Source organism: Hypomesus transpacificus, chromosome 5, assembly GCF_021917145.1.
Source record: "Hypomesus transpacificus isolate Combined female chromosome 5, fHypTra1, whole genome shotgun sequence".
In the NCBI taxonomy this organism is placed as follows: Eukaryota; Metazoa; Chordata; class Actinopteri; order Osmeriformes; family Osmeridae; genus Hypomesus; species Hypomesus transpacificus.
In genome coordinates, this window is record NC_061064.1 from 420,085 (window position 1) to 443,764 (window position 23,680).

At 46.0% G+C, this 23,680-nt stretch overlaps 3 protein-coding genes across 3 annotated transcripts; all 3 read right to left on the reverse strand.

The window, feature by feature from the left end:
- Window positions 1-4,071: 4,071 nt before the first annotated feature.
- sart1 (spliceosome associated factor 1, recruiter of U4/U6.U5 tri-snRNP) lies at window positions 4,072-6,023 on the reverse strand. The gene is made up of 7 exons (XM_047020800.1): window positions 5,617-6,023; window positions 5,351-5,405; window positions 5,147-5,202; window positions 4,911-5,037; window positions 4,621-4,723; window positions 4,418-4,495; window positions 4,072-4,240 (listed from the first exon to the last, which is right to left on the reverse strand). Exons 1-7 carry the CDS (start codon window positions 5,894-5,896, stop codon window positions 4,097-4,099), a joined length of 843 nt encoding a protein of 280 aa, XP_046876756.1. The 5' UTR covers window positions 5,897-6,023; the 3' UTR covers window positions 4,072-4,096.
- A 247-nt stretch (window positions 6,024-6,270) lies between these two features.
- si:dkey-175m17.6 (N-acetyllactosaminide beta-1,3-N-acetylglucosaminyltransferase 2) lies at window positions 6,271-9,307 on the reverse strand. Its single transcript, XM_047020527.1, has 2 exons — window positions 8,907-9,307; window positions 6,271-8,293 (listed from the first exon to the last, which is right to left on the reverse strand). The coding sequence occupies exon 2, from the start codon at window positions 8,282-8,284 to the stop codon at window positions 6,929-6,931; it is 1,356 nt and encodes a 451-aa protein (XP_046876483.1). The 5' UTR covers window positions 8,285-8,293; window positions 8,907-9,307; the 3' UTR covers window positions 6,271-6,928.
- A 5,979-nt stretch (window positions 9,308-15,286) lies between these two features.
- Window positions 15,287-22,659, reverse strand: si:dkey-175m17.7. Its single transcript, XM_047021014.1, has 6 exons — window positions 22,273-22,659; window positions 21,344-21,394; window positions 20,518-20,602; window positions 17,300-19,378; window positions 16,150-16,455; window positions 15,287-15,552 (listed from the first exon to the last, which is right to left on the reverse strand). Exons 3-6 carry the CDS (start codon window positions 20,570-20,572, stop codon window positions 15,287-15,289), a joined length of 2,706 nt encoding a protein of 901 aa, XP_046876970.1. The 5' UTR covers window positions 20,573-20,602; window positions 21,344-21,394; window positions 22,273-22,659.
- Between the last annotated feature and the right edge of the window lie 1,021 nt (window positions 22,660-23,680).

A 23,680-nucleotide genomic window follows, 5' to 3' on the forward strand; every position in this document is an offset into this window, starting at 1 on the left:
ATCTCATTAGGTAGACAACGCCAAAGGTTAAGTAACATTTGATAAATTTAGCAGATTATTTTATCTAAGTAGAGGAAGGTACCTCCGTTTGAATTGTATGACTACTAATGGAAACAGAGCTAATCTATCACTAGGTCTCCAACTAACAGAGAACATCGTTGGTGTCTTTCTGTTGGTCCTCAAAGTTAAACTGCTGATCACTCACGCATTCATGCTCTTTCCACTCCCACTGAGGACTATGTAGGGGGTTTTCTGTGATTTCTGCTTCTCCTGTAGCAAAGCTACTGTCCCCAGTGGAGTGTCACTACTGCTCATTTTTTTCAGCAGCTGACGAGAGAAAGAAAAATACGGTTAATCAACCGAATCTCAGGATAGGAATGTAAGTAACGTGCCACCCTTTAGAACAGGTACAGTCACAGAGTGAAGAATGAGCTTACGGCTTCCTCCTCCAGTTTCTTCATCCTCCTCTCTGTCTTCATCTTACCAGACCCTTTGCCATGGAAACGATGTGACAGTTGCCTGAACGCCTGGAGAAGGAACAGGATTAGTGCACGAAATAAATACATTTATGAACAAATACATGAATTCAGGTAAAGCGGTGCATTTTTGTTTCGTCAACCTATTCCTCTAAACAATAATTTAAAAAAAAATAATAATTTCCAAAGCCACATGCAAATAGCGTAGTTTCTCTCCAGGTCTGCAATCTGGTTACTGCAGACTTTACAATTACAAGTGCTGCAAGGTTGCACAAAATGAAGGCTGACAGGACAACCATACCTCTTTTGGAGTCAGCTTTCTGCCAGATTCGTCCACATATTCGATTTTCACATCTGGCTTGTAGGCGTCCTTCTCCTTGAAGTCCTGAGTGAAGCCTCTGTACTCCTCCCTCCGGCTGTATTTGTCGTCTATCGTCCTGGAGACGAGGAAAGGACGTGAACAAAGGAACCACGAGTGCCGTTGGATACATGCTAACGCCATGTAGATTTGCTTATAGAGATGTTAGAAATAGCTGGGTTCGAATTTGTAAGTGAAACGGTCACTATACTTTGTAACTTACATTTTGTCCTCAATGCAGTAATTGTCATTTGGCAGGGCGCCCTTCGGTGCCCTAACGCGAGCTATCTTCTGCATCTGAGTATCCAAGAGGCCTGAATGAAGAAAAGGAACAAAACAGAAAGCTAAGTAAACAGTTGGGGTTTTTTTTTACCCCAAAAAATGATTACAAGCCTTTCGTAATGACCAAGTAACTGATCACGTCAAAGGCTGATAACTTAAGTCTGGGGGGGTGGGTACACCTCAGAGGTAGGGCAGAGCATTTGGCTTCAGATCAATAGGTCCCAGGTTCAAATCCCCCTCCGTATGTCTCTTTAGATAAAAGCGTCTTGATTGAATGAAGGCATGATCTCACCCTTGTTTTTGCAGAGATGCAAGGCAGCAGCTAGCCCGGAGTTGACGATCGGCTCTTCATCCAGAATGGTGGTGGATGCCGTGGAGAACTGCAAGCGAGGGAAGACACACGCACACAATTAACCGAGGAATAAAAGTTCTCTACCTGGCTTATTGTTATTCTATATTATGACCACTAGGGGGCTCTGACAGCACAACAAGAGAAAACACAGATACAGAAGACGCTTCAGAAGAGAAGGAGGATGGATAGAATTGTTTTGATCCCGGGGGCAGGGGGGGGGGATCGCAATTTTTCAGCAGACATGAACAACGAGCAGACAAATCCAAACAAGAGGCAGAGGGACACTCACGTCTGGTTGTTTCATCTCCTCGTCCAGGTTCACCATGCTCCAGCCAACATTCTCATCCGTCTCCGAGTCGGAACCCCCAGCGCCATCTCTCTCCGCCTCCTGCTCGAAATCCTGAGAAGAAAAACAAAACGATAAGGGCACGCACCTTACTGTCAACGTTTATATTAATTTCTGGAGGCACCCCAACTACATAAACTGTGTAAATGTGAGGATGACACAATGTATTTATTGGTCAGATGCGTTAATCTTAAACGATGTACAAGGGGATATGAACCTGTGGCCTCTTGTTCTGCAGTAATTTGCTCTACCACTAAGCCATACATACATCTGTGGTCATTGAGATGTATTGCAGTGTTGACCTAAACAAAGGGGGTCAGTGGATGGCTGAGTGGTTAGGGAGTCGGGCTATTAATCATAAGGTTGTTGGTTCGATGACGTTGCGTCCTTGGGCAAGGCACTTCACCCTACTTGCCTCGGGGGAATGTCCCTGTACTTACTGTAAGTCGCTCTGGATAAGAGCGTTTGCTAAATGACTAAATGTAAAGTTCCCGGTGGTGTACTAACCATGATGTCCTCCTGATCCTCTCTGTTTCCTGAGAGGCCGTAGGTGGGGATGTCACCCAGCGTCCTGCAGAACTCAGAGGTGGCATTGAACACAATGTTGTTCTTCCGGTCAGGATCGTCAGGGTTGTCACCTTCCCCACCGAGCACCTTGACCTGCTCCACCACCTGTTCAGGAAGGTAGACAGAGTCAGTGGAATACACATTTTTTTTGTTTGTTTTAACTAAAGGTGACTGAATGCTAGACGTCCTAGTGAAGTCTTAACAGGGCGTCGGGCACCACTGCCAGACAGTCCCCACCTTCTCTCCGGAGTCTTTGAGCAGCTGTTTCTGCTTCAGTTTCCTCTGCTTCTCCAGCTGCTTCTGCAGTTCAGCCTCCGCCTCGTCCTCCTCCATCACAGCCGGCTCCGGGGACACAAAGTCCTCTGAGGTCACACAGAACAGGGAGCGGAGGTGATGATGTGGACACTGACCAACAAGGTCAAGCGACCGTTAAATGGGCATCGCCACGGGACACTTAAAGGGCTCAAGAGCTGGAAGGTCATGTAAGGTCACTGAACGATCTCAGGACGCTCTCTTTGAGGCATGATCATATCATTGATACATTAAATCATTAACAAGTCTGTCTCACCTTCGTCACTGATTTCCATGTCGGCCGTTCTGACGTCGTCGGACTGCTGGGGGACGTCGATGGAGGTGCTGTTCCCCTCGGCCCCTCCCACCAGGGCCTCCAGAGCCTCCTGTTTGCGGCCGCGGCCCCGGGACCTGGGAGGACGGTTAGAGGAGAAGGGTCTCAGTGACACGGGGCAGTGCAACCTCACCTGTTCCAGACATAGAAGAACCTCACGGTTCCACACACACACAGAACCTCATTGTTCAGAATTGTAACGTTCCAAACAGACAAAGTGAACAAAGCAGAACCTGGAGCCGAAGTCGGTACTGCGTGTGTCGTCCAGGCGAAGCTCATCGGGCAGAGACACTTTCTCCTTCTTACGGATCTTCTTGATGCGTCGCTTGGTCTTCTTAAAACCCACCTAAAACAAGAGCATCCAGAGACCGTCTCTCAATAACGACAACAGAGGGAAACGAACGAATGTGCCGACGATAAAACGCCCACGGCCATTACGTAACCCTTTCACCAGTATAGGCATTCACATTCGAACGCAGTACATTCCCAAAATTGAGAGACCCATTCTAAAAGGTCTTCAGGGTTCAGATCAGGACTCACCATCTCCCCGGGTGAGTAGTACTCTGAGGCGATCATGAGAGCAGGCATCTGCAGGGACTGGGCCTGGCTGCGCAGGGTCTCCCGGATGGCCTGCAGTTCCCTCTCCCTCTCCCCCTCAGCGAAGCCACCGGTACTCAACCGGAAGCTCTTTTTCTGCTCCCCGTCGATCTCCTCGTCATACTTGCCCAGCACGATGCGGGGCTTTATCTGCAGGATGAGAGCTCACAATTCAGACACTGGACCTTAGTTAAGTAATGAGACATGATGGAAAAATGGGGCAAATAGGACTAATATAAAGTTGTTTTCATATTATATTCTTGGGCTAAATGTAGGAGTTTTTCCTTTCAATAGAACCTCGGACTCGTCTTACCACAGCCATGTCATCGACGCTCTCCTCCTCTTCGTAGGGTTTGTATTCCGGTTTTTTCTTCTTCAACTCCACGTTCTTCTCCGCCCTCTCCTTGTCCACCAGGCCCACATTGACAAGCACATCATCTTTCTCCTCCAGGACGCCTGAAACGCAAGGACACAGGTTACAGAACGGCTGCAGTCAAGAGGAAGGTTGCTTTACATTTCCTGTGCTCCTCCAATCACCTTTGTCCTCCAGTGTAAGGATGACTGTCTCTCCCTCATTGAATGATTCCATCTTGTGCTGCACTGTAAGGCCCTTTAAGTCCCTGGAACTGTAGGCTACCTATGACAGACAGGAAAAATACAGGATTTATTTGACCAAGTCTTCATACAAGTTTGCTCTTAATGTCAAGATATGCCACAACAGCAGCGTAAGCAAAAAGCTCTTGTAGCAGATATTACAGTCCTGAGACTGTAAAGATATGACAAGTAGCAAAGACAAGTGGACTTTAATGCATACCTTCTTTGCCTGACCAAACTCCTCTTCCACCAGACTGCTCACACCAAACTCTTGGTCCATCTCCTCCAGAAGTTTCTCCTGGACGGGGGATGAATTTGTAAAAGTAAGTCATAATGGGAAAGTGAAAAACTAATGTTAACTACACTGATGCATCTCCTGCCATCTCAAGGCATTCCTCCATCAACTGCATTTTCATCACTCACTCTCTTCTCTGCCAGTTCTTTCTCTTTGGCCAGCTTCCGGCTTTTCTCAACCCAGGCAGTGGTGTCATCCAACCAGTCTTCCTCTGCTAGAGTCTTCACTTTCCTGAACGGAAAGAGTGGATGTATAAATATAAACAAATGTAAAAAAACATTTTACTAACACTTTTATCCAAAGTCTCAGAAGTCTCATATCAGTATCCATATTTTCTCTGCAGTAACAACAGTAACTGTTTTGCTTGCGTGCTTATTAAAAGTCTTCCATTAGGAGAAGTCTTCTTAAGAGTACTTACCCCAGTTTCTTATTTAGGAGGCGTTTTTCTTTCATAGCCGCTAGTTTCTCCCTCATGTCCTTCTGCTTTCGGATAGTGACGGGGTTAATCGTCTCTGCCACCTTCGGGTCCTCCTTGGTACCAAGCTCTAGGACAGCAGGGAAGACGCGGTCAGTCAATGAACAATACTGCAATACTCTCCCATTTTGTTTTCACGTTTTGGAGTCTTGTTCCGGACATCTCAAGGCGTGACTCACCTTTCTTGGCTTCATTTAGTTCCAGCGGTTTTAGACCCAGCTTGGCTCTCAATTTGCTGTCAGGGAATAAAGACAAACAAGGTGTCAATTACACGTAAATACAAGATAAGTAAATTCACAGAAGTAATCATCGGGGTTTCAATGCGTTTACCGCCATCATTCGGTGAAGCTGCATTTTGTTTACATCTAATCCACGTTACTTACTTGGTCTCCTCGATGCTCAGGGAGGCATCGCCACTTGCAGATTGTGGTCCAATGTCTGCAGTAAAATGAAAGTCGTTTGATGAACCAATAATTCCATGTGACAGCACAGATAACTACCACACATGATAAAACAATAAGCATATCTGCTTTAGTCTGTCCACTAGTACATTATTGCCTCAATGTTAAAGGCCCAGGCAAGCCTAGTGCAATTGCTGGAAAAGCTACCTAGCGTTAGCAACCATTGCTAACTACCTAGCTTTGTTTACCTGTGGATGTGCTCGCCTCATATCCAGACTCAACCTTTTCTTTCTTGACTCGGGGCTCTCCGGTACTCTTGTCGGCTTTGCTTCTACTTTCCTTCTCTGTACCGCGTCCGCTTCTATCCTTGGACCTAGACCGTTTTCGCTTTTCTCTGTCTCTGGTGGCATCCCGTTCCTTATCTCTTTCTCGGTCCTTGTGACGGTGTTTTTTGTGTTCCCGATGACGATCTTCTGCATCTTTATCTTTTTCTCGTCCCTTTTCCTTGTGTTTTTTGGAGGACCCCATATTGATAACAACGTGAGGTTGAGTGGAAACTAGTGCGTCTTAATAGCTGCACAATTCAATTCAATTGACGGTGAGCTACCTCACTAGCAACAGTTTGCTTTAACGGAAACGACGAAGATACGATGATTTGACCTCACCTCAATTGGACTTGAAGCACTTCCTGGGTCAACTGAAACGTCACATTAAAAACGAGGGGTCGCCCACGCAGATGTCAAAGCAAAAGATTGGTGTAAGAAGCCAACATTTTACCAATCATGTTTGCCTTATGTCCACATTTTTATGCAAGGGAGTAGACAAGTGAAGACAACTGGGCACACGTTGCATCTATTTATTCACCGCTTCTTCTTAACTTTTGTTGTATTAATTTAGGCAACACCAAAAACCAAGTCTAAATATATTTAAAATCATTAACAGGTTTCCCTCAAATACACAGGCATAAACAAACGGCATGATAATAAAAAATGTGCGCGAACTAAATATTTAAGTATTGCACCAGCACATCAATAAATACCATTTGGTGAATGACAATGTTTTCTGAAGTATCGCTCAAGTATTGATGTATGCGCTGATTAAACAAAATGATTGAGGCATCTACATTAGGCGTACTTATAGATTTTAAGATGTTGCAATTCTCATATTGTATAAATGTTTATACATACTTACAGATTCCATAAAAGCAAAAATAAAGACAGGCACAGTTCAATCAAACTGATTGAAATGTTATTTAAAAGTTTTTGATATCAGGCCTTTACAGTTTCTGTGTGTTTCCTGTTCACATGCTTTATACATTATGATGTCCAGGTTTTTTCTCCTTCCTGCCAGAGATGTCTCTGACCATCCTCTACCTGTGTCTCAGTGTAACTGTGCTTTGGTTCCCCTCTCACTGTGTGTCTCAATAATGTATTTTATATATAATAATTTACAGCCGCATTTAACCCAAGACGACATACAGAGGGCATTTTGAGCCTGTGACCTCTTGATCTGCAATCAAATACTCTAACCACTGGGCTATTCCCATTCCCCTCCCCTTCATCAACACGGAGAGGGAGGCGTCTGTAGCTTGCTCCACAGTGTAAGCATCTCCTTGGGGCTACGCTTATGAACAAGCATCACAGAGCTGTATGCGCAGGGCTTGTCCCTCTCTGATTCAGGGAGGTCAAAGGTCAAAAACCCGGGGTGGTGTCTTGGAGAGAGCCCAAGCCTGTGGAGGCACATGCCCAGGTACACGTCATCGATGGGGAACATGCGCACCCTCTCGGACACCTGTCTCAGGCTCACGGCGAGGGAACCAGAGTAGACCACGCCCCCTCCTCCGGCGTAAGGTGGATACGCGCCCTCGTAGAAACTCTCGGGGATGTAGTACTTGGTGTTGGGCGCGCGGTTCGGCATGGCGTTGCTGATGACGTCACCGAAGAACAAATCCAACGTCTCGGTTTGGTTTCTACTCGCCTGCGCCGCGTCGTGTTCCTCTCGTTGTTTGTGTAGGTAATCCAGAAGCGCGTTTGTCCTCACGAAAACATCATCGTCGCCTTTGAATATGAACTGCGCGCCTGGACAGTGATGCTGGAGCCAGTGCCAGAAGAGAAGGTCCTTCAGGGTGAGGTTGAAGAAGGAATCCCTGAAATCCCACTGCAGGATGTCTCTGTATTGCTGGCTCTCCAGATCCAAGAGGCCTCCGAGGTCCGGATGGGGCCCCGTGGTCGAGTCCTGCCTCCCCAGGAGGAAGACAGTGCGCACCAGACCTCCCACCCTCCCCTGCTCCCCCTTCACCAGGCCGCTCCGGCCCCACGTCTCCCGGATGGCCTGCCTGTTCTCAAAGTTACCCACCTGGGACTTGATGGCCATCAGGAGCATGGGGGTCTCCCACTCCCCGCTCTCGTTGCTGGCGCAGACCCCAGGCTGGTTCCTGAGGAGGGGGTACTCTCTGCAGTGCATGGACAGGACAAAAGCCTTCATCTGCTCCGGGAGGGTGTTGTAGTCGTGGAGATGGGCGCCCCAGCACTGCTCCGAATCAGAAACGCAGGTGGAGGAGCACTCTCGGCCCTGCCACGGAGCTCCCTCGCTGCCCTGCCTCGCGGAGGAGGAGCTTGCATTGGTCACGTTCCCCTGTAGAATAGGGTTGTACCGTCTGTCCCAGGTGTGTTGAAAACGGTTCCACAGGGCTGTCTCCTGCAGACGCAGGTTCCAGAAGGGGCCCAGGGGATGGGATGCCAAGGCCCCAGAGTTAGCAGAGGCCCCCGGGGCGATGAAGAGTACCGGTACTTGGGGAGGGGAATAGGAGACCGTGATGAATATAGACACCATGATGTATATGACAAGATGACCCATCATCACACAGGGCAGGAGGCACAGGCACAGTATCCGTCCATTGCACCTGCATCGCGCCATTGGCTGCAGCTTAGAAGATGAGAGATGGGATATAGACAAGAGTTTAGTAAAAGGTAAAAAAAAAAGAAAAGACAAGCAGAAAAAACGGGTTCTGTCATGTGTTCGCCGAACGCTGAGCTTTTTCAACACGTTTCCTGACGACGACATCGGACCAATACAGGGAGCCTATGCTGTCTTAAGGAGCAACCATCACTGGGGAGTTGGTTTCCTAGGTGATGCACCATGGTGGCTTGTTATGTGCCTGGCTAAGGACTGAAGATGCCATACAGCCATAGGTACATCATGTACCCCTAGGCAAAAAACAAGTATGGAAAAAGTAAAATAGTACACTTGGATCCTAAATACATATTATTATTTTTTTTAGAATGTTTAAAAAAATTAAGCTTTTGCATGGAATTTGCATGGTGTTGCATTATATCTGCCAGCTACTGTGGTTAACATTTCCCTAGAGTTGAGTTGGCATTAGGCTGATGAACAAAGAAGGATTGTGTTGAAACAATAGTTACCATAACATTTAGATGTTAACATAAAATCATTACCACAATCACTTAGTCTAGCCTTAAGATAAACAACTGCAAATGATAAGCCTTTACCACAGAAAAAGTATAAATAAACAACTTACATGTGTGGTAAGCTATCAGACAGGGAAGACGCACTGAGATAGAGAAGACGATTCCAGGATTTAAAAAATAATTCAATACTTTCAGATGTGCTATATCACTTTTCTTCGGCTGTTTGGTTTCTTTGAACGGACTAGGCCTACAGTACAAACCATTTCAACGCTCGGATCTGTGCGTTGTTTGAAAATAACCCACGGAGAGAAAAAGCATTGTACCCCAGGTACACTCGATCATGCGCTCCCCAGCGAATTCCATACGTAGCCTAAACCATGTCTCCGCATCGTATTGCCTAATGCGTAAACAAAGTGTGCAAGATATATTGAAATTTTGTTATTTTTATTTGTTTTGTTTGTTTTGCATGAGGTTTAATCACTACTAGCTAAAACCAGCGCAGGTATACTCCGCAGGTGCGTATTTGCAAGTCATCTAGGACGTGGGAGACCAACCACACCCGGAAGAAAAATATAGGCTACCGCTTATGCTTTTACATCTCTAACTAAAAAAATATTTGTTTTGTTAAGCAAATGATCTATTGAGAACATGGTGGCAGTGTAGGGCTATGTACCCATGTACAGACACCAATACCCATCTCCTCACCATAACCCCGAAGAGAACATAGATAATGTCATATGTCAAGTTATGTTTGATTATTGCAAAATTGACCTTGGTTTTACATGACATGGATTGTCATGTCAATCTTCATCCCTCCCTCTCTAACACACCTCTCACAAACAACTCCCCTCTCCTCCACACACAAACAATACATTTGTGAACACACACCCTGGGGGGGATCAATCACTGGGTTGCTATGGTGCCATAGCAACCCAGTGATTGATCCCCCCCAGGGTGTGTGTTCACACCATCAAGCCTTCCAAACAGGCGCTTATGTAATGCCTTAACTAGGCAGATCTGGGGTTGGCTGAAAATCTGAACCGTCAATGGCAATCTGACAGTCCCATTGATGGTAATGTAACTGTTCAATAATTTCCAAACCAACACTTCTGTTGTGAATGGACTTCAGATGGTGGTTAAAGAGGAGTCTTTGTAATTCACTCCAGCATTAAGTTAGCATTATACTTAGGGGATTATGTTTTCATGGATCCCTTAAGAACACTAACATGCAAACACACGCATAGCTTCTGTTTACGCTCTTCAAAATATACACATTTAGTTTAGAGATTGAGGTCTTTGTGGGTCACATAACCCTGAGAGATAAGTGACGTCTCAACAAATGAAAATAAATTCAGTTTGTTGTAAAAAAAAAAAAGAAGTTTATTCCAATAGCCAGTTCCGGAGTATTTTCACATTTTATATCTGCATATCTGCTTATGTTCTTCTCCTTGACATACATGGGTAAAACATATTTTTAACATACAATATTGTAATCATGACTATTAATCAATATTGTTGGTATTCATTACACAGATTATTATTGTTGCTGTAAAGCAATACCACAGTTTATTCAATATAGACAGGTGTTGGACATACTGTAATGGGGTTTTAAAACGCTCTCAATCATCAAATATCCTTCCCCCCCTCCAACACACGGGACATGATGAGTATGGTGAGAGCCAAGTTGTGTGTTGCTGCACACAGATGGGACTGAGATAGAGCAGCACTGTCAGAATGGCAACCAGTTGCTTTGAGGCGTTTTCACCCACATACACATTTAAAGGGGGCAATGTAAAATAGCTCTTCCACGTGCATGTCCAGTCACCCTGGCGATAACAACCGCTCTGCATCAACGTTTCGTCAGCGCTGTGACAACATAGCAGCATCATAATAGTCACAGTGCACCCATTACAAAGAGTCATTGATAAAAGTCATAGGAAGAGACAACTGTACAGGTAGGAGAGATGGGGGGGGGGGGGCATTATGACAATATGAAAATATTATACTTCAGAGAATCTGTGTTTTCAAGAGGATGGAGGCAACAGGGATACAGGAGGGTTGGTCGAAACTGGCCTTTTCACAATTTCTCTCCAGGAAGAAGGTATATGGGATAGTGGTACAAGTGAGACTACTAGTGATGGTCATACATGAAGAGTTCTGCTCCTGTAACCCATGAAGGGTGTCCATTTAGTATCATACCAGCATTACTGCTATCATCGGACCAACTGTCATCCTCGAATTCAAGATTTGGCACAATAAATAAGACAATAAAAAAACAAGCGGAATCATACAAACATTGATAGGTGTAAGCTGACACGAATAATCCATTTACAGACTTCAATGTTTAGAACAAGTCATTTATGAAGCGATCATGGGTCGAAATTGTTTCGTTTTATGTGCAAACCACAAACGGAAGAGTTTCTCTCCTTGCAGTTCTTGTTCAAGAGAAGTTCTCGTTCCTTTTTGCTCTATAAGAAATAATCACAATTACATTTTGCTCTTATCATGGCTGAAACAGCCAAGATGACTCACACAGGCCTCCTTGTCCGCTTGGATATTCCAATTCTTTCCCCAAAGAGCCGGCTCGCACCATCGGTTTGGGGAGTGGGTGAACCATGCTACTTTCTCTCTGAGGAGACAACTCGCCAAGGAAGAATTCAGACATTTTTGCATAACTCCAGTGCATCCTTCACAATATTATTAATACCAGGCCACATTGCAAAGTGGTGATTCAGCTAAAGATGTGGAGCACATTAGAATGTAAGGATGTAGCATTGGACACCCCCCCTCCCCCCCAGAACAAAAATAAACCGGAGGTCACAGTGGAGTATAGCCTGACACACTGCACGCCCTCAAGTGAGGTTTGAGTTGGACGACTGAATAATATAGAGCAAAAGAGCGTCAGATAGTCTTTATAATACCTGGTAGAGATGCTTGGAAGAATAAACCTTAGCAGGACTGATGTGCCATCCACACAAAACCGAGATTTACAGTCAGGAACAAATACAGAAGCATGTACACGCACACACACACACACACACACACACACTCACGATGGCGTTATAACCATGAACAAACATGAATGTAGAAAAATATAGCCTACGTCACACAGCTACAAAGTAGGCAGGAAAAATCCCAGCTATCCAATTACAAGTGAACATAAATGGTTGTGTCCTCGGAAGGTGACACAAGCTAAGCCAAAGGCATTGTTGGTTTGAGATTGAATGCTAGTGGTATTTCATACCAAATGTTTTTATAAATCTGTAAAAGGGTTAAACTGGCAGTTTTAGATCAAAAATATGATGAGAAAAATGATGCATTCCTGGCAAAATATTTATGGATCGCTTAGCAAAGGTCACCTTGAGCCCACTGAACAGATGCTGTATGAAAGCCATTATGTCAAGTAGAAAAGTTCAAGTTTTTTTTGTTTGTTTTGTTTTTGACACGTATTGTTCTAATGTTCTAATTCTTTTTACAGCAGCAACACCCTTTCACAAGTGGCATTCTCTCCTCATGCCAAACTCAGAACCCCCACCTTAAATTCAACGCTTTCATCGTAGCATCTATCATCCGAATCTCATTTGTCATGGTCTCATTACTGCATCACAGATGACAAGGAAATATGCACACCTCGAGACTGGTCGCCGGCGGAATCTAAACATCAAAGTAGACATAATGATGAAATCTGGATCATGACAACCGGTATTGAGCGCAAGGCCATAATACAGTCAATTCCAAGTGATTGAAGGAGGATCAGAGACCAAGGCTTCATCTAAGGGAGGTGGAACTTAAGAGGTGACAGACCAACCCAGGTGGAAAAAAGAGAATACTTGAATCTAATTTAAATGTGTTAGATGAGAGCTTCATATGTTATCATTACAGTTATATTTTACTACACAATCCAAACTGTGCTAAAAATGTAGAGATTTTATATCTTCACATACTTTTTGACAACTTGAATATACAGTATGTGAGTTTACATTTCCTTTGTTAAGTATACTTTAAGTATTGTATTTTTTCACTTGGAAACCCCAGGACATGTCACATGTGTGATTGGTTTAACCTTGACGACTGAGGGTGAGGACATAACCATATTTGAAGAGGAGTGGGATTCACAGTGAACGTAGTGATAAAGCTTTGCTTTAGTCTTTCACGTATCCAACCCAAGTCTTTAAAGTAACAATGCATAGTTTAGCAACGGAGGCCACCGACCATATGGAGGCAAACCAGAGGAAGAGGGAGAAAGGCAGGATATGGAACTAAGAGGCGTGAGAGTGAAGCGAGCGTCGGTTGATGTCTGGGACGAGGAATCGGCCAAATCCTGAGCATTCTATACCCGCCTAGCATGAGCTCCATTAACACGGGTGTAGAGCACGTCTACATTTTAACGATTGGCTGTCATGTAATAATAGAAGGATTTCTAAAACCTCAGAATGACTCGAGATTAGGATGTAAGCTATATATATATATATATAGACTGCAAGATCAAAAGACGAAGCAGAGAGACAATGCAGGTAAAGACTTGCCTATAATCTGACGGCTGGATAGCCAATTCGTCAAAAGCAATCTGGATTTTGACTTCAAAGTATTTCTTTTGGCAATCCAAAGATAGCATTGTTGTCACAGCATACATAAGAAGATAAAAACGGAAGTTATATTCGTTGACATGCTCATCGAGACCGAGCTATTCAGAGGACAGTCACTTAAAAGATTGTCTCTCTGCTGTCTTGTTTATTGAACTGATGTTAGTTACGTTATTCACTTTGAGAACCGTGACTAGGAAATCAGTTTCCTCCTGTCTGTCCCAGTAATGTACTTCCCAACTCAACACAAAGAAGGCATACATACAAATAAGTTGAAAGCAAGGACATAAACATGAAAAATAAACGGCAGTTGCAAAATATATATAAAAAAAAATACTCTGTACATATATCTCTGAATGAACCCTAGTAAACATTTACAGGAAAAAAGTATTACCCCCAGTAAACATCCAGAAGCAAAAAGGGGCCTTGAAGAACTGAACTTTGAGCAGGTCTGAGGCTTAAATCACACAGCCAATGTCTGTTAAGCCCTTCCATTCACACAGTGCTGAGTTTGTTCAGGGTTGACAAGTAAGTCTCTTATTTTTTTATTTTTTTACCACAGGTGTTTGCAGTTCTGGTCTCCTTAGTGTTGTTGTTGTTTTTCTTACCTAACATGTCAAATTGGCATGTGAACCCAGCTTTCTCCAGCCTCCACTGTCCACTGCTGCTCTAATGCACATCTCCCAAGAGGTCAGGGTTTGAAATGACTTCTGACTCTTAGATGGGCCCCCAAAAACGTCATCATAAAAAGCTAGCTATGGTATGAGAAAAAAAAGCTTTTTAATGTTTTGAAATCTTATGTTTGTATTTTAAACATTTTGAACTATAATTTAAGATCAGCCTACCTGGTGTTCACTCCTGAATATTTTATCTAGCCCCACTGACGTGTTACAGGTGACAAATGCCGAATTTGTGGGACCCAAACTCACAACAAAATTATTATGGGGGTCCCTGTAGACTCATGGAGGATTTCAGACACGCCCCCCCCATTTCGAACCCTGCAAGAGGTTATGAAGATTTATGAAGTCATGCCTAGTAGAAAATCATAAGAAGCTAAAAGTAAACAACACTGCTTATAAGCAGGTCCATCAAATGACTTGACTGAATATAGTTAACAACGATGGCTGAACTCAAAGAGTGTTTTTTTCCACTGTTTCCCAACACCTGTCTCACTTTAACGGAGAAGCAAGTCAGTTAAACAATCAAACTTAACTATACATGGTCAATAAAGTGCATTGTAATAACCTCTTTGAGGGGAAAAGAGCAACAACATTGTGGACACAGTCGCAGCCTGTAGCTGGATGATCAGCTCACCATGGTATCCTGTACTCTGAATCTGCAGGACTTATTGATTTTGTTGTAGGGAGGCTTTGTTTCAGACCTCCAGCCTGAACATTTCACTCAGTAATATGAACCCCTCAGTAACAGACGCATGTCCATCAGTGGATGGTAAACAGTGATATCCCAGCGCTGTCGTACGTAAGAAAACTTGGCACGTCATTGCAAATGGTCGTGGATGAGGATCAGGTTGGCCAGACAGTTTGACGGCCAGTGAAGCTATTGAATTACCACCGGTTTCTAATTCACTACAATAGGAAGATGAGCCATATCAATCAAGGTGCCTCTCTCACTGTAGCAAACAAGCATGATATTTTCCATCTCCCCCCAAAGCTCTCCTTTCCTGTGTAACATTGCTCTTCTCGGGGTTGTTTAATATTAACATAGCTAAACTCCCTCTTTATAAATTATATAGTTCTGTAACACTTTAGAACATAAACATTGCTGCCTCTATGCTGTCTCTATACCCCTTAACTCCTCAGCCCCCTGCCCCTCCAGCCCTCCAATCCCCAGTCCTCCAGCCCCCTACCCCCCCCCCCCCCCCCCCGCCTCCCAGCCACCCTGCCTCCTCAGACCTGCGTCTCCAGGCCACTGAGTTTGGGGGTCAGGATGCGGGGAGTCACCCCTGAGTTGAGGTCCCTCTCGAACTCCAGAAGCTGGCCCATGAAGTTGAGGTTGGGGGACACCACAAGACGACGGCCGCGCACGTATTTGTAGGCGTCCGTCATGGTCATGAGCGTGTGCTTCATCAGGTAGGCGATGACGATGGTCGCTGAACGGGACACGCCTGCCTGGCAGTGGACCAACACACCACGGCCGCTCTGGTGAGCTTCCTCTGAGGAGGAGAAGGAGAGGAGGAGGAGAGGAAGAGGAGGAGACAAGGAGGAGAGGAGAAGAGAAGGAGTAGGAGAGGAGGAGAAGAGGAGGACAAGGAGAGGAGGAGAAGAGGGAGAGGAGGAGACAATGAGGAGAGGAGAAGAGAAGGAGTAGGAGAGGAGGAGAAGAGGAGGACAAGGAGAGGAGGAGAAGAGGGAGAGGAGGAGACAAGGAAGAGAGGAGAAGAGAAGGAGTAGGAGAGGAGGAGAAGAGGAGGACAAGGAGAGGAGGAGAAGAGGGAGAGGAGGAGACAATGAGGAAGATGGGGAAGTGGCCGTGAGAAGCTCCATAAATCAACAGACATTCAAAGATGATTTCCAGTCAGGTCTGAGGCTCTCTATTTTCTCGTCCTGTTTTGAAATTTGTCTTTCAGTATTTCTGATTTCAAGGAAAGATAGACTGTTTTGAGGAAACACAGCAGAGGAAGAACACAAATACATTAAAAACAACAACAAGGAGAAAGGAGAAAGTAGTAAACAAAACACACACACTTACACACAAACGTACACACACCCACAAACACACTCATCTCCCGAACCTAATGTCATTTTCTCACCGATGAACTCGAATACCTCCTCAAAGTACTGCCGCAGGTTCTGCTTGCTGTTGTCAGTGGCCGGCAGCCGTTTGTACCGCACCAGACCGGAGCCCAGGTGATACAGCGGCAGGTGAGTGGTGACGTTGACCACGTAGCCGATGTTGAAACGCAGCAGCAGGTCCAGGTCCTCCGCGTCCCTCTCGTTCCCCAGGAACAGGAAGGGCAGGATGGGGCTGATCACGGCGTTCTCCACGTCAGGGGTCATCCCGCTCTCGTCCGACAGACAGGTGGGCAGGGAGGAGGAAAGAGGCAGGGTCAGGTGCCCTGGAGAGGTGACAGGACAGTGAGACACAGCACAGGATGAGGCTGATGGTGTTTAAACCATCACTCGCCCTGATGAGGAAAACTGGCAAACAGAGAGAGGGGTGAAAGGAAATAGAGTACCAGAAAGACATGAGAGAAACCCATGAGGAAAATGGATAAACCGTACGTATTAATTAGTGAAGATAAGTTTGTTTAATAGGTATTAACTTCATTTTGAGTTGACCCAGCCACTGTTGATGCGTTCCCCGTCTAATTCTGACAGAAGTAGCAGGGCAATAACAGTCCTCATTCGACCGTACTGGACGTCTTAACAACATCCAGCACTCTCTTAATGCAGAGTTATATAACAAAATATAAGAATACATTGTATCTCTGGGGGGGTTTTGTCATTTAAATGGAAAAAGCCTTATCTCTCACTGACAGGACCCAGAGTCGGCGACCCCATTTCCAGCAAGTGACATTATTTTAAATAAATAACTTCAAATCTAGTCTTTTATCTGCTTTCTTTGTACCCTGATCACCCTCCCTCTATTTCTCCACTCTCTCTCTCCGGAGCCTGAGCCATAATTACCAGCCATTATCCCTGAGTTCCTTTTAAATAACGAATGTTGAAATAACATGGAGAGAGACAGGGAGGGGGAGGAAGGGGATTTAATAGAAAAGTAAAAGAAGACCAGAAAATGAGACAGTAATGAAAAGAAGAACAAAGAGAGGGAAATAGTTTTTCTTCAACACCTGCTGCAGAAAAACCGCAAATCAGTTTGCCCCTGACAAACCCTCAGCAGAAAAAAGACAAACTCGGTTAGAAAAAAGAACCAAAAACCCAAATTAAAAAACGTCTTACCTCGACCGTTCTCCTCGTCCTGTTCTCTGTTGAGTGAGTTGAGGACCAGGTGGAGGGACTGGGCAGAGGGAAGAGAGTGCCCCCCCTCCCGGTCTCTCTGCCTGGGCTTAGGCTTTATGAGGGTCCCAGGGGCGGAAGGTGGGGGAGAGAAGGAAAGGGGAGACTGGGGAGAAGGCGAGCGTGGTGAGGGGGAGCAAGGGTAGGTCATATCATCATCTTGCCCCATGCCATCCCCCATCCCTGACCCCTCTCCTTTGCTCCAGAGCCTCTTCAGCGAATCCCGGCCTTGATCTCGTCCAGACACTGACCCGGACCCGATGAAATCCAGGACGGCCATCTTGCCTTGCTGAAGCCTGCGTCGACCTGCGTGGTCAGTCACCTGCGAGCGCGTAAACTCCAACAGGTTCCGACAGTCCAAGATCACGGGACTCGCCCCATTGCTGCTGTTCTGGTTCTGGTGCGTTTTCCCCACGCCGCCTCCCATCCCGGCGTAGACCTGATGGTTCTGCTGCGTTTTCGATCGAGTCATCTTCTTCGCCAGCTCCTCGGGCCAGATAGTGCGCACGCTGTAATCGTCGTCGTCCGGTGGGAACGCCGCCCCCGTCGGATGAGGTCCACCCATCCCTCGTCCCATCCCTGGGGGTTTGCCTCTGCGAGGGTCATAGGTCACGACGATGGGGTCGCTGCTGCAGTAGCTGCAGGTGGAGCTGCCCGCCTGGCTGGTTTTGGGGTTGCAGCCGGTCACACAGCTCTGCAAGGCTCGGAGAGGGGCGGTGGAGGACAGAGGGGCGCACGGCAGGCACCCCCCCACCAGTTTTTTGCGGAAGGCGGCCGGACTTTCGAAGCTCCCGGCCTCACCGGCGCAGGAGGCGCAGCGCAGCGGCCGGAGGAGGCCCGTGCGGCAGTCCGACACCGTGCTGTTGGAGGAGGACGTGTTGGTGGTGGAGGCCGTGGACAGACACCCTCCCAGGGTTCTCAAACCCATGGCTGCTGCGCTCCGGCTCACCCCTCCAGCCTGGTGGGCGCAGGATAAGGAGGAAGACGGACTCCCCCCGCCCGCCTGGCAGCCCGTGGAGTGTCCTCTGGCCCCTCGGCAGCGAACCAGCTTCCAGCAGCCACAGCTGAAGGGGCGGGAGAAGTCTATGGTACAGGTGTGGTCGGGGCTGGGGAAGCCACCACCATGGGAGGAGCAGGGGGAGAGGGGCAGGCCGTGAAGGAAGTGAGGCCTGGAATCCCGGTTCCTGGAGGGTCGGGACTGGTGGAGCTGCTGGAAGGAGGCAGGGGGGAGGGTGGGGCGGGGTGGAGGGGATGAGGGGTAGTGGGCGTTCACGACGGAGGCATGGGGTACGGGGACGGACGCCTGGTGGCGGGGGAGGCTGTGAGGGTTGGAGGGTTGATGGACGGGTCCCAGTTTGGAGTTCTCTTTGTCACCCGTGGACGGCACCTTCCGATCACCTCGGGGAGAGAGCGTGGCGTTGACGGAGGGAGATCTGAGCGGCTCCTTCCCTCTCCTGGACGTCTGTCTCTGGGCAGGGACAAACTCCAGGACCCCTCCGGGGCTCACAGCTAGGTGGTTCTGGGGGTGGCTTCCTCTGGCGTTTCTACTCTGCTTCGGTGCGTTGTTCCGGCACTGTTGCACCACGACGTCCGGCTTCCCTGGCGAAGCCCCGGTCTTCCTCTCCGCGGATACCTGATCCAAGCGTAACGACACCCGTTTCCCACGGTTACCCTTCACACTCCCACCGCGGCTTAACGAGTTGCTACGGCCTGCCTCTTTTGTGCCTTTGTCTACGGACACCCGGATGTCGATGGTGTGTGTGTGTTGTCTAGGCCCGAGAGTCACTGTTCCGTTGCTATGACAGTGGCTAGGGTTGTAGTTGACGCCTTCCGTGAGGACGGCCCTGTCGCCCTTGGCAACCTGGAGACGGGATGATCTGCGCTTGCATACCAGAGAGTGGGAGTTCGAGGAGGGCGGATGGGGACAGGACGAAGGAGGGTGGGGTTGGAGAGGGCGGGCGAGATGTCCGTTTGTGGTGGCCGATAAGTGAGAGTGGGACTGTGGGGTGGTCTGAGGGGAACCTGCACATAGAGCCAAGCTTTTAGGGCGCTGAAAAACCACTATGCGCTCGTCAAGAGGGAGAGGAGGCATCTGGGTCTACACGAAGCTGTGTGTTGAAGAAGAGGGAGAAAGGGGGGGGGGGACAGAGAAAGAGAGAGAGAGTGGGAAGGAGAGAGGAAGGAGGGAGATCGAGGGAATAAAAGAACAACAAATGTGACTATATAGTTTCCTTTTTGTAGTTATTACTATAAATTATCTTAGAAAACAACACAGAACAAAATACCTTGAACTTATGAAACATACTATCCCGCACATACCTCATACAAGATAGTGGCACATACATGTAATATAAAATGACTTCCAAGAATTTGAGACTGCACTGTACATATAACAGTACAACACATTTCAATAATGAATGCTTAGAAGAATATGAGATGCATATTTCTCTGTAAGCCATCCGTAAAATGCCTTCAAACCACACAGCACAAAAAAAAAAGGATCACCAATCAAAACCAAAGCAGCATAATAGCAGGCTATTTGGTTTTGTCACTTTTAACAGGCCAGTCATGCCTCTTTTTCTCAACAATTTGTTGAATCGTAAAGCAAATCCGTAATTCTACCTCTGACTGGCTAAAAGACTGAGTGTATAGCTAGGCCAGTAGCCCTACTGGAGCGATAGCTGCAACAGCCAGAGGCACAACACCCCATCGATGTACGTAGCCTATAAATAAGCACTTCATCATAAAATACTTGCTAAATACTGAAGGAGAGGTCGTTGCGGGTGAATCATTAGCATCATTAAATGAATGCATTACTTAGTTGTGGCGTTAATCCTGTCAGGTCTGTCTTGACAACAGAGGTTGTGATATATGGTATTTATCTTTGATTAAGGCGTAGTATGGAGAATTCAACCTTAAATATAACGCAGGCTTAGTGGCGTCAGCCTCTTCGTATAAGAGAGGTCCTTCTTGGACAATGCAGCAGAAGAAAGAAACTGGGGCTGGAAGGGTGAGAAAGAGAGAGATGGCAGAGCACAGGGACAGGATGGGACGTGACAGGGCAGACCAACGACTAAAGGGAGGAGGAAACTAGTCACGGTGCGCCAGGAACATATTCACTCCCACGCAAAAACACATAGTGATCCATAGACAAAACACACCATGCTCGTATTCTTTCACATGCATACATCCACGCACTGGTGATGGTCTTCTCATCTTATCCTTTTGCAGCCTTGCCTTTGTAGCCTGTGGTGAGGGTGGGGGGTGGGGGTGAGGATGGGGGTGGGGTGGGGGTGAGGATGGGGGGTGGGTAACATTGACCCAGTTTTGTCAACATGGAAGTCAACATCACTCCAGTCACTTTCCCCTCACACAATGTTAACACCTCATCAGTATTTAAATTAACATAGGTTTTTTTCCAAAGTATTAATTCAATCAGCACCAGCTATCATCAATCAGTACGGCACGAAAACAGAATAACAGTCAAGCAATTGATGCCTCGTGAAATCATCATCCTTGTTGGTGATCACATCTATATTATTACCATAGGTCTTCTGTTTGAGGTCAGTCCTAGTGGTTTTAGAAATTAAGTAATCAGTCTTTTTAAACAAACCTTAAAAAGCCTTCATATGGTTTCACTCCCTGAAGCTGTTGTGCATGTTGCTGCAATTGTTCGTTATGATCTTAGAGTAAGGAAGAAATGCACACATGCTCCAAACTGTTGTTTCACACTGGGCCCAGGAGCCAGTGGTGTAAGCTACTGAGGCCTTCTGATACTGTTGTGGAAGACTGTGTGTATTTGTAAGGCCTGTTAGTGTGGGATCTTTGAAACAGCACCCTCCTGAAATATATTGGCAATCCTGCTTGAAGCCTTTAATCGGCTGTGTCCTGCTGTGATGTCTACGTATAATAGTGCCTATTGATTAGGATTTTAAAGCTTTTTTTAAATATTGGATAATGCTGTGTTGATTACACAGGTCGGCCTACCTGTAATACCGTTCACCTCGGTTGCTATGGACAGTTAATGGACTTCTCCTCCTGAAAGGAAAACATTATTGGACACGGGTGGAAAAAATATATATTGTAGTACCCTGGCTGCTTAACGGGGGCCCATAAGTTAAATTACGTGGAATCGGAGTGAAATTATTTCTCGCATCGTCTCACATCATTACGCGTAGGAACCCTCTCTGTCTCTGTGAGTAACTAGCAGCGAGTAAGAAGCAGTCTATTCTCATCTCAATGAGTGACGTTTCACGGTTATCCTTTGTTCCTGTTCCTGCTTTAAAATTAGGCTGGGTTTATGCTAATGTGGTCATAATAACGGTAATTTCAACAGTATGCATATCGGACAATCTCTCTGAATTACATGTTGACATATAATAAATCATGGCCCATGTATAAAAATAAATAAATACAGAACCTAATGTTAAACTATGGCCTTCAAAGGCCGTGGCCTCATTCAGGCTCCTGCAGATTACTGTCTAGTTTAGTTATGTGTGTTCAATAAACCAGCATATCACTTTCACTACACGTTTTGCCCCAATAAATAATAAATAATATTTTAGCACAGTCGGCAGAGCTCATGATACCGTCCCCTGTCAGGATAATTAATTAGTAATGGAATTGCATTCAATCTCTCTTGATTCATTATTGTATATATAAACGCAAATATATATAAATAATTAAGCAAGCCCAAGCCACTGTAGGCTCGAGCCGAATTCGTGTTCCTCGTTTTAACGCATTTATGCACTGCAAAATATGTAATTTATGAGTAGGATACGTATCCTTGTGCTACCTTGTCATGTGGCATCGAAAGCTCAATCAAAACGCTCACTCGGCTAATTTCAGACGAAGAAGTGTATTCGTTTTAAGTGAAACTGGCTTTGGTCTGTGGATTAAAAACTTGCTATACTTACGTTAAGAATGGCAATTCCGTTTTATGTTCATGCTCTTAGTGTAGTCTACGAATCCTCATATCGAAAGGCTTCCAAATTCTCTGAAGTGGTCCATACATTTGTTTAGCACTTCCGTCTGTGCAAAAGAAAGAAAAAGCTTGAAATGCATTTTAAAAATATATCATACTGCCAATGTTCTGTATAAAAAAACCTCTACACTCCATATAAAAGTCGCATAGGCTACCAACGTCCGTGCTTATGAATGTGCCTGCGCGCTCAGATGCGCGTGTGGAGACAGTGGGTCTGGTCTCTACAGCGGATGACATCATACTAGACCAATGGTAGGCAGAATGAGACAAGGCACCCAGCAAATTATTCTTGGTTTTAAGCACGTGTGGTATGGGCTGCTCTTGCGTTATAGGGGACCGTTGAGGCTGTTGGGAAATGATCCAAATGATAGGGGTTTTATTAGCTCGGGTTATATTAACAGTGTTTTTAAAAAGCCACACATGTATAACAGCCAATTTCTCACAATAAGTCTCAATTAATACATGCAGGAACTCAAATGTGTCATCCCTGCACACAAAGCGTAATGAAAGAGAGAGCGCGAGAGAAGGAGAGAGGGAGAGAAAGATGGAGAGAGAGAGAGCGAGAGAGAGAGAAAGAAAGAGAGAGAGAGAGAGAGAGAGAGAGAGAGAGAGAGAGAGAGAGAGAGAGAGAGAGAGAGAGAGAGAGAGAGAGAGAGAAAGAGAGAAGCTACTCTAATGGAACCGGACAAGTTAAGTCAGCACATTGATGCAATGCCTACAGTGACAGAGCCTGAGTTGAGTTGTCTGTTTTGTGCGCTCCATACAAAGTCACAAGACACTGTCAATTGTATGGTGCAGTAGATCCTATTGTACGCATGCTTACACCAAGGAGTGAGAGCAAACTAAAGGTGGAAGGATAGATCAACATTTTTGGTACAAAATGTAGAAGATAGGAAACACTATTTGCGACAAAACTTAAAGGAGGTATAATGCACCACTAAGGCCTTATCATCGTGACAAAATGGCACAATAGAACTAGTAACAGAAAACGTGTCCTCTTGTGTGTCTAGATTTGTGTTTTACTGTTTCGAGATTAGAGATCATTTGAGACTGCCACTGCCACAGCAATTCGTAAACCATTTGTTAGTACAAGGACAGGGAGAAAATCAAAGGGCACTGCAGATCGTTTTCAACAAAGCCCAGAAGAGGGCAGCACGAGTCTATGTATGGAGCACCCCACTATGACAGTCACATTTAAATGACTGGTAAATGTGTTTAAATAGGCTTCCAATGTGGTGCGAACCGCACCGTGGTGGTACTTTTTGTAGAATGTAAGTGCTACCTACTCAGACCAAAACAGCCATGTACAACTCAAAGCAAAGGTGTTGCAGATAGACGAC

Bases quoted from the DNA above. Each gene is read 5' to 3' on its own strand.
- sart1 (XM_047020800.1), bottom strand. From the start codon at position 5,896: ATGGGGTCCTCCAAAAAACACAAGGAAAAGGGACGAGAAAAAGATAAA. The intron at 5,038-5,146 runs GTGAGTCACGCC...CTGCTGTCCTAG, and splicing joins ACTAAATGAAGCCAAGAAAG to AGCTTGGTACCAAGGAGGAC. The intron at 4,496-4,620 runs GTGAGTGATGAA...TCCCCCGTCCAG, and splicing joins AAGAACTGGCAGAGAAGAGA to GAGAAACTTCTGGAGGAGAT.
- si:dkey-175m17.6 (XM_047020527.1), bottom strand. From the start codon at position 8,284: ATGGCGCGATGCAGGTGCAATGGACGGATACTGTGCCTGTGCCTCCTG.
- si:dkey-175m17.7 (XM_047021014.1), bottom strand. From the start codon at position 20,572: ATGAGAAGACCATCACCAGTGCGTGGATGTATGCATGTGAAAGAATAC. The intron at 16,456-17,299 runs GTAAGACGTTTT...TCACCTCTCCAG, and splicing joins GGACGAGGAGAACGGTCGAG to GGCACCTGACCCTGCCTCTT. The intron at 15,553-16,149 runs GTGAGAAAATGA...TCTCCTCCTCAG, and splicing joins GGAGGTATTCGAGTTCATCG to AGGAAGCTCACCAGAGCGGC.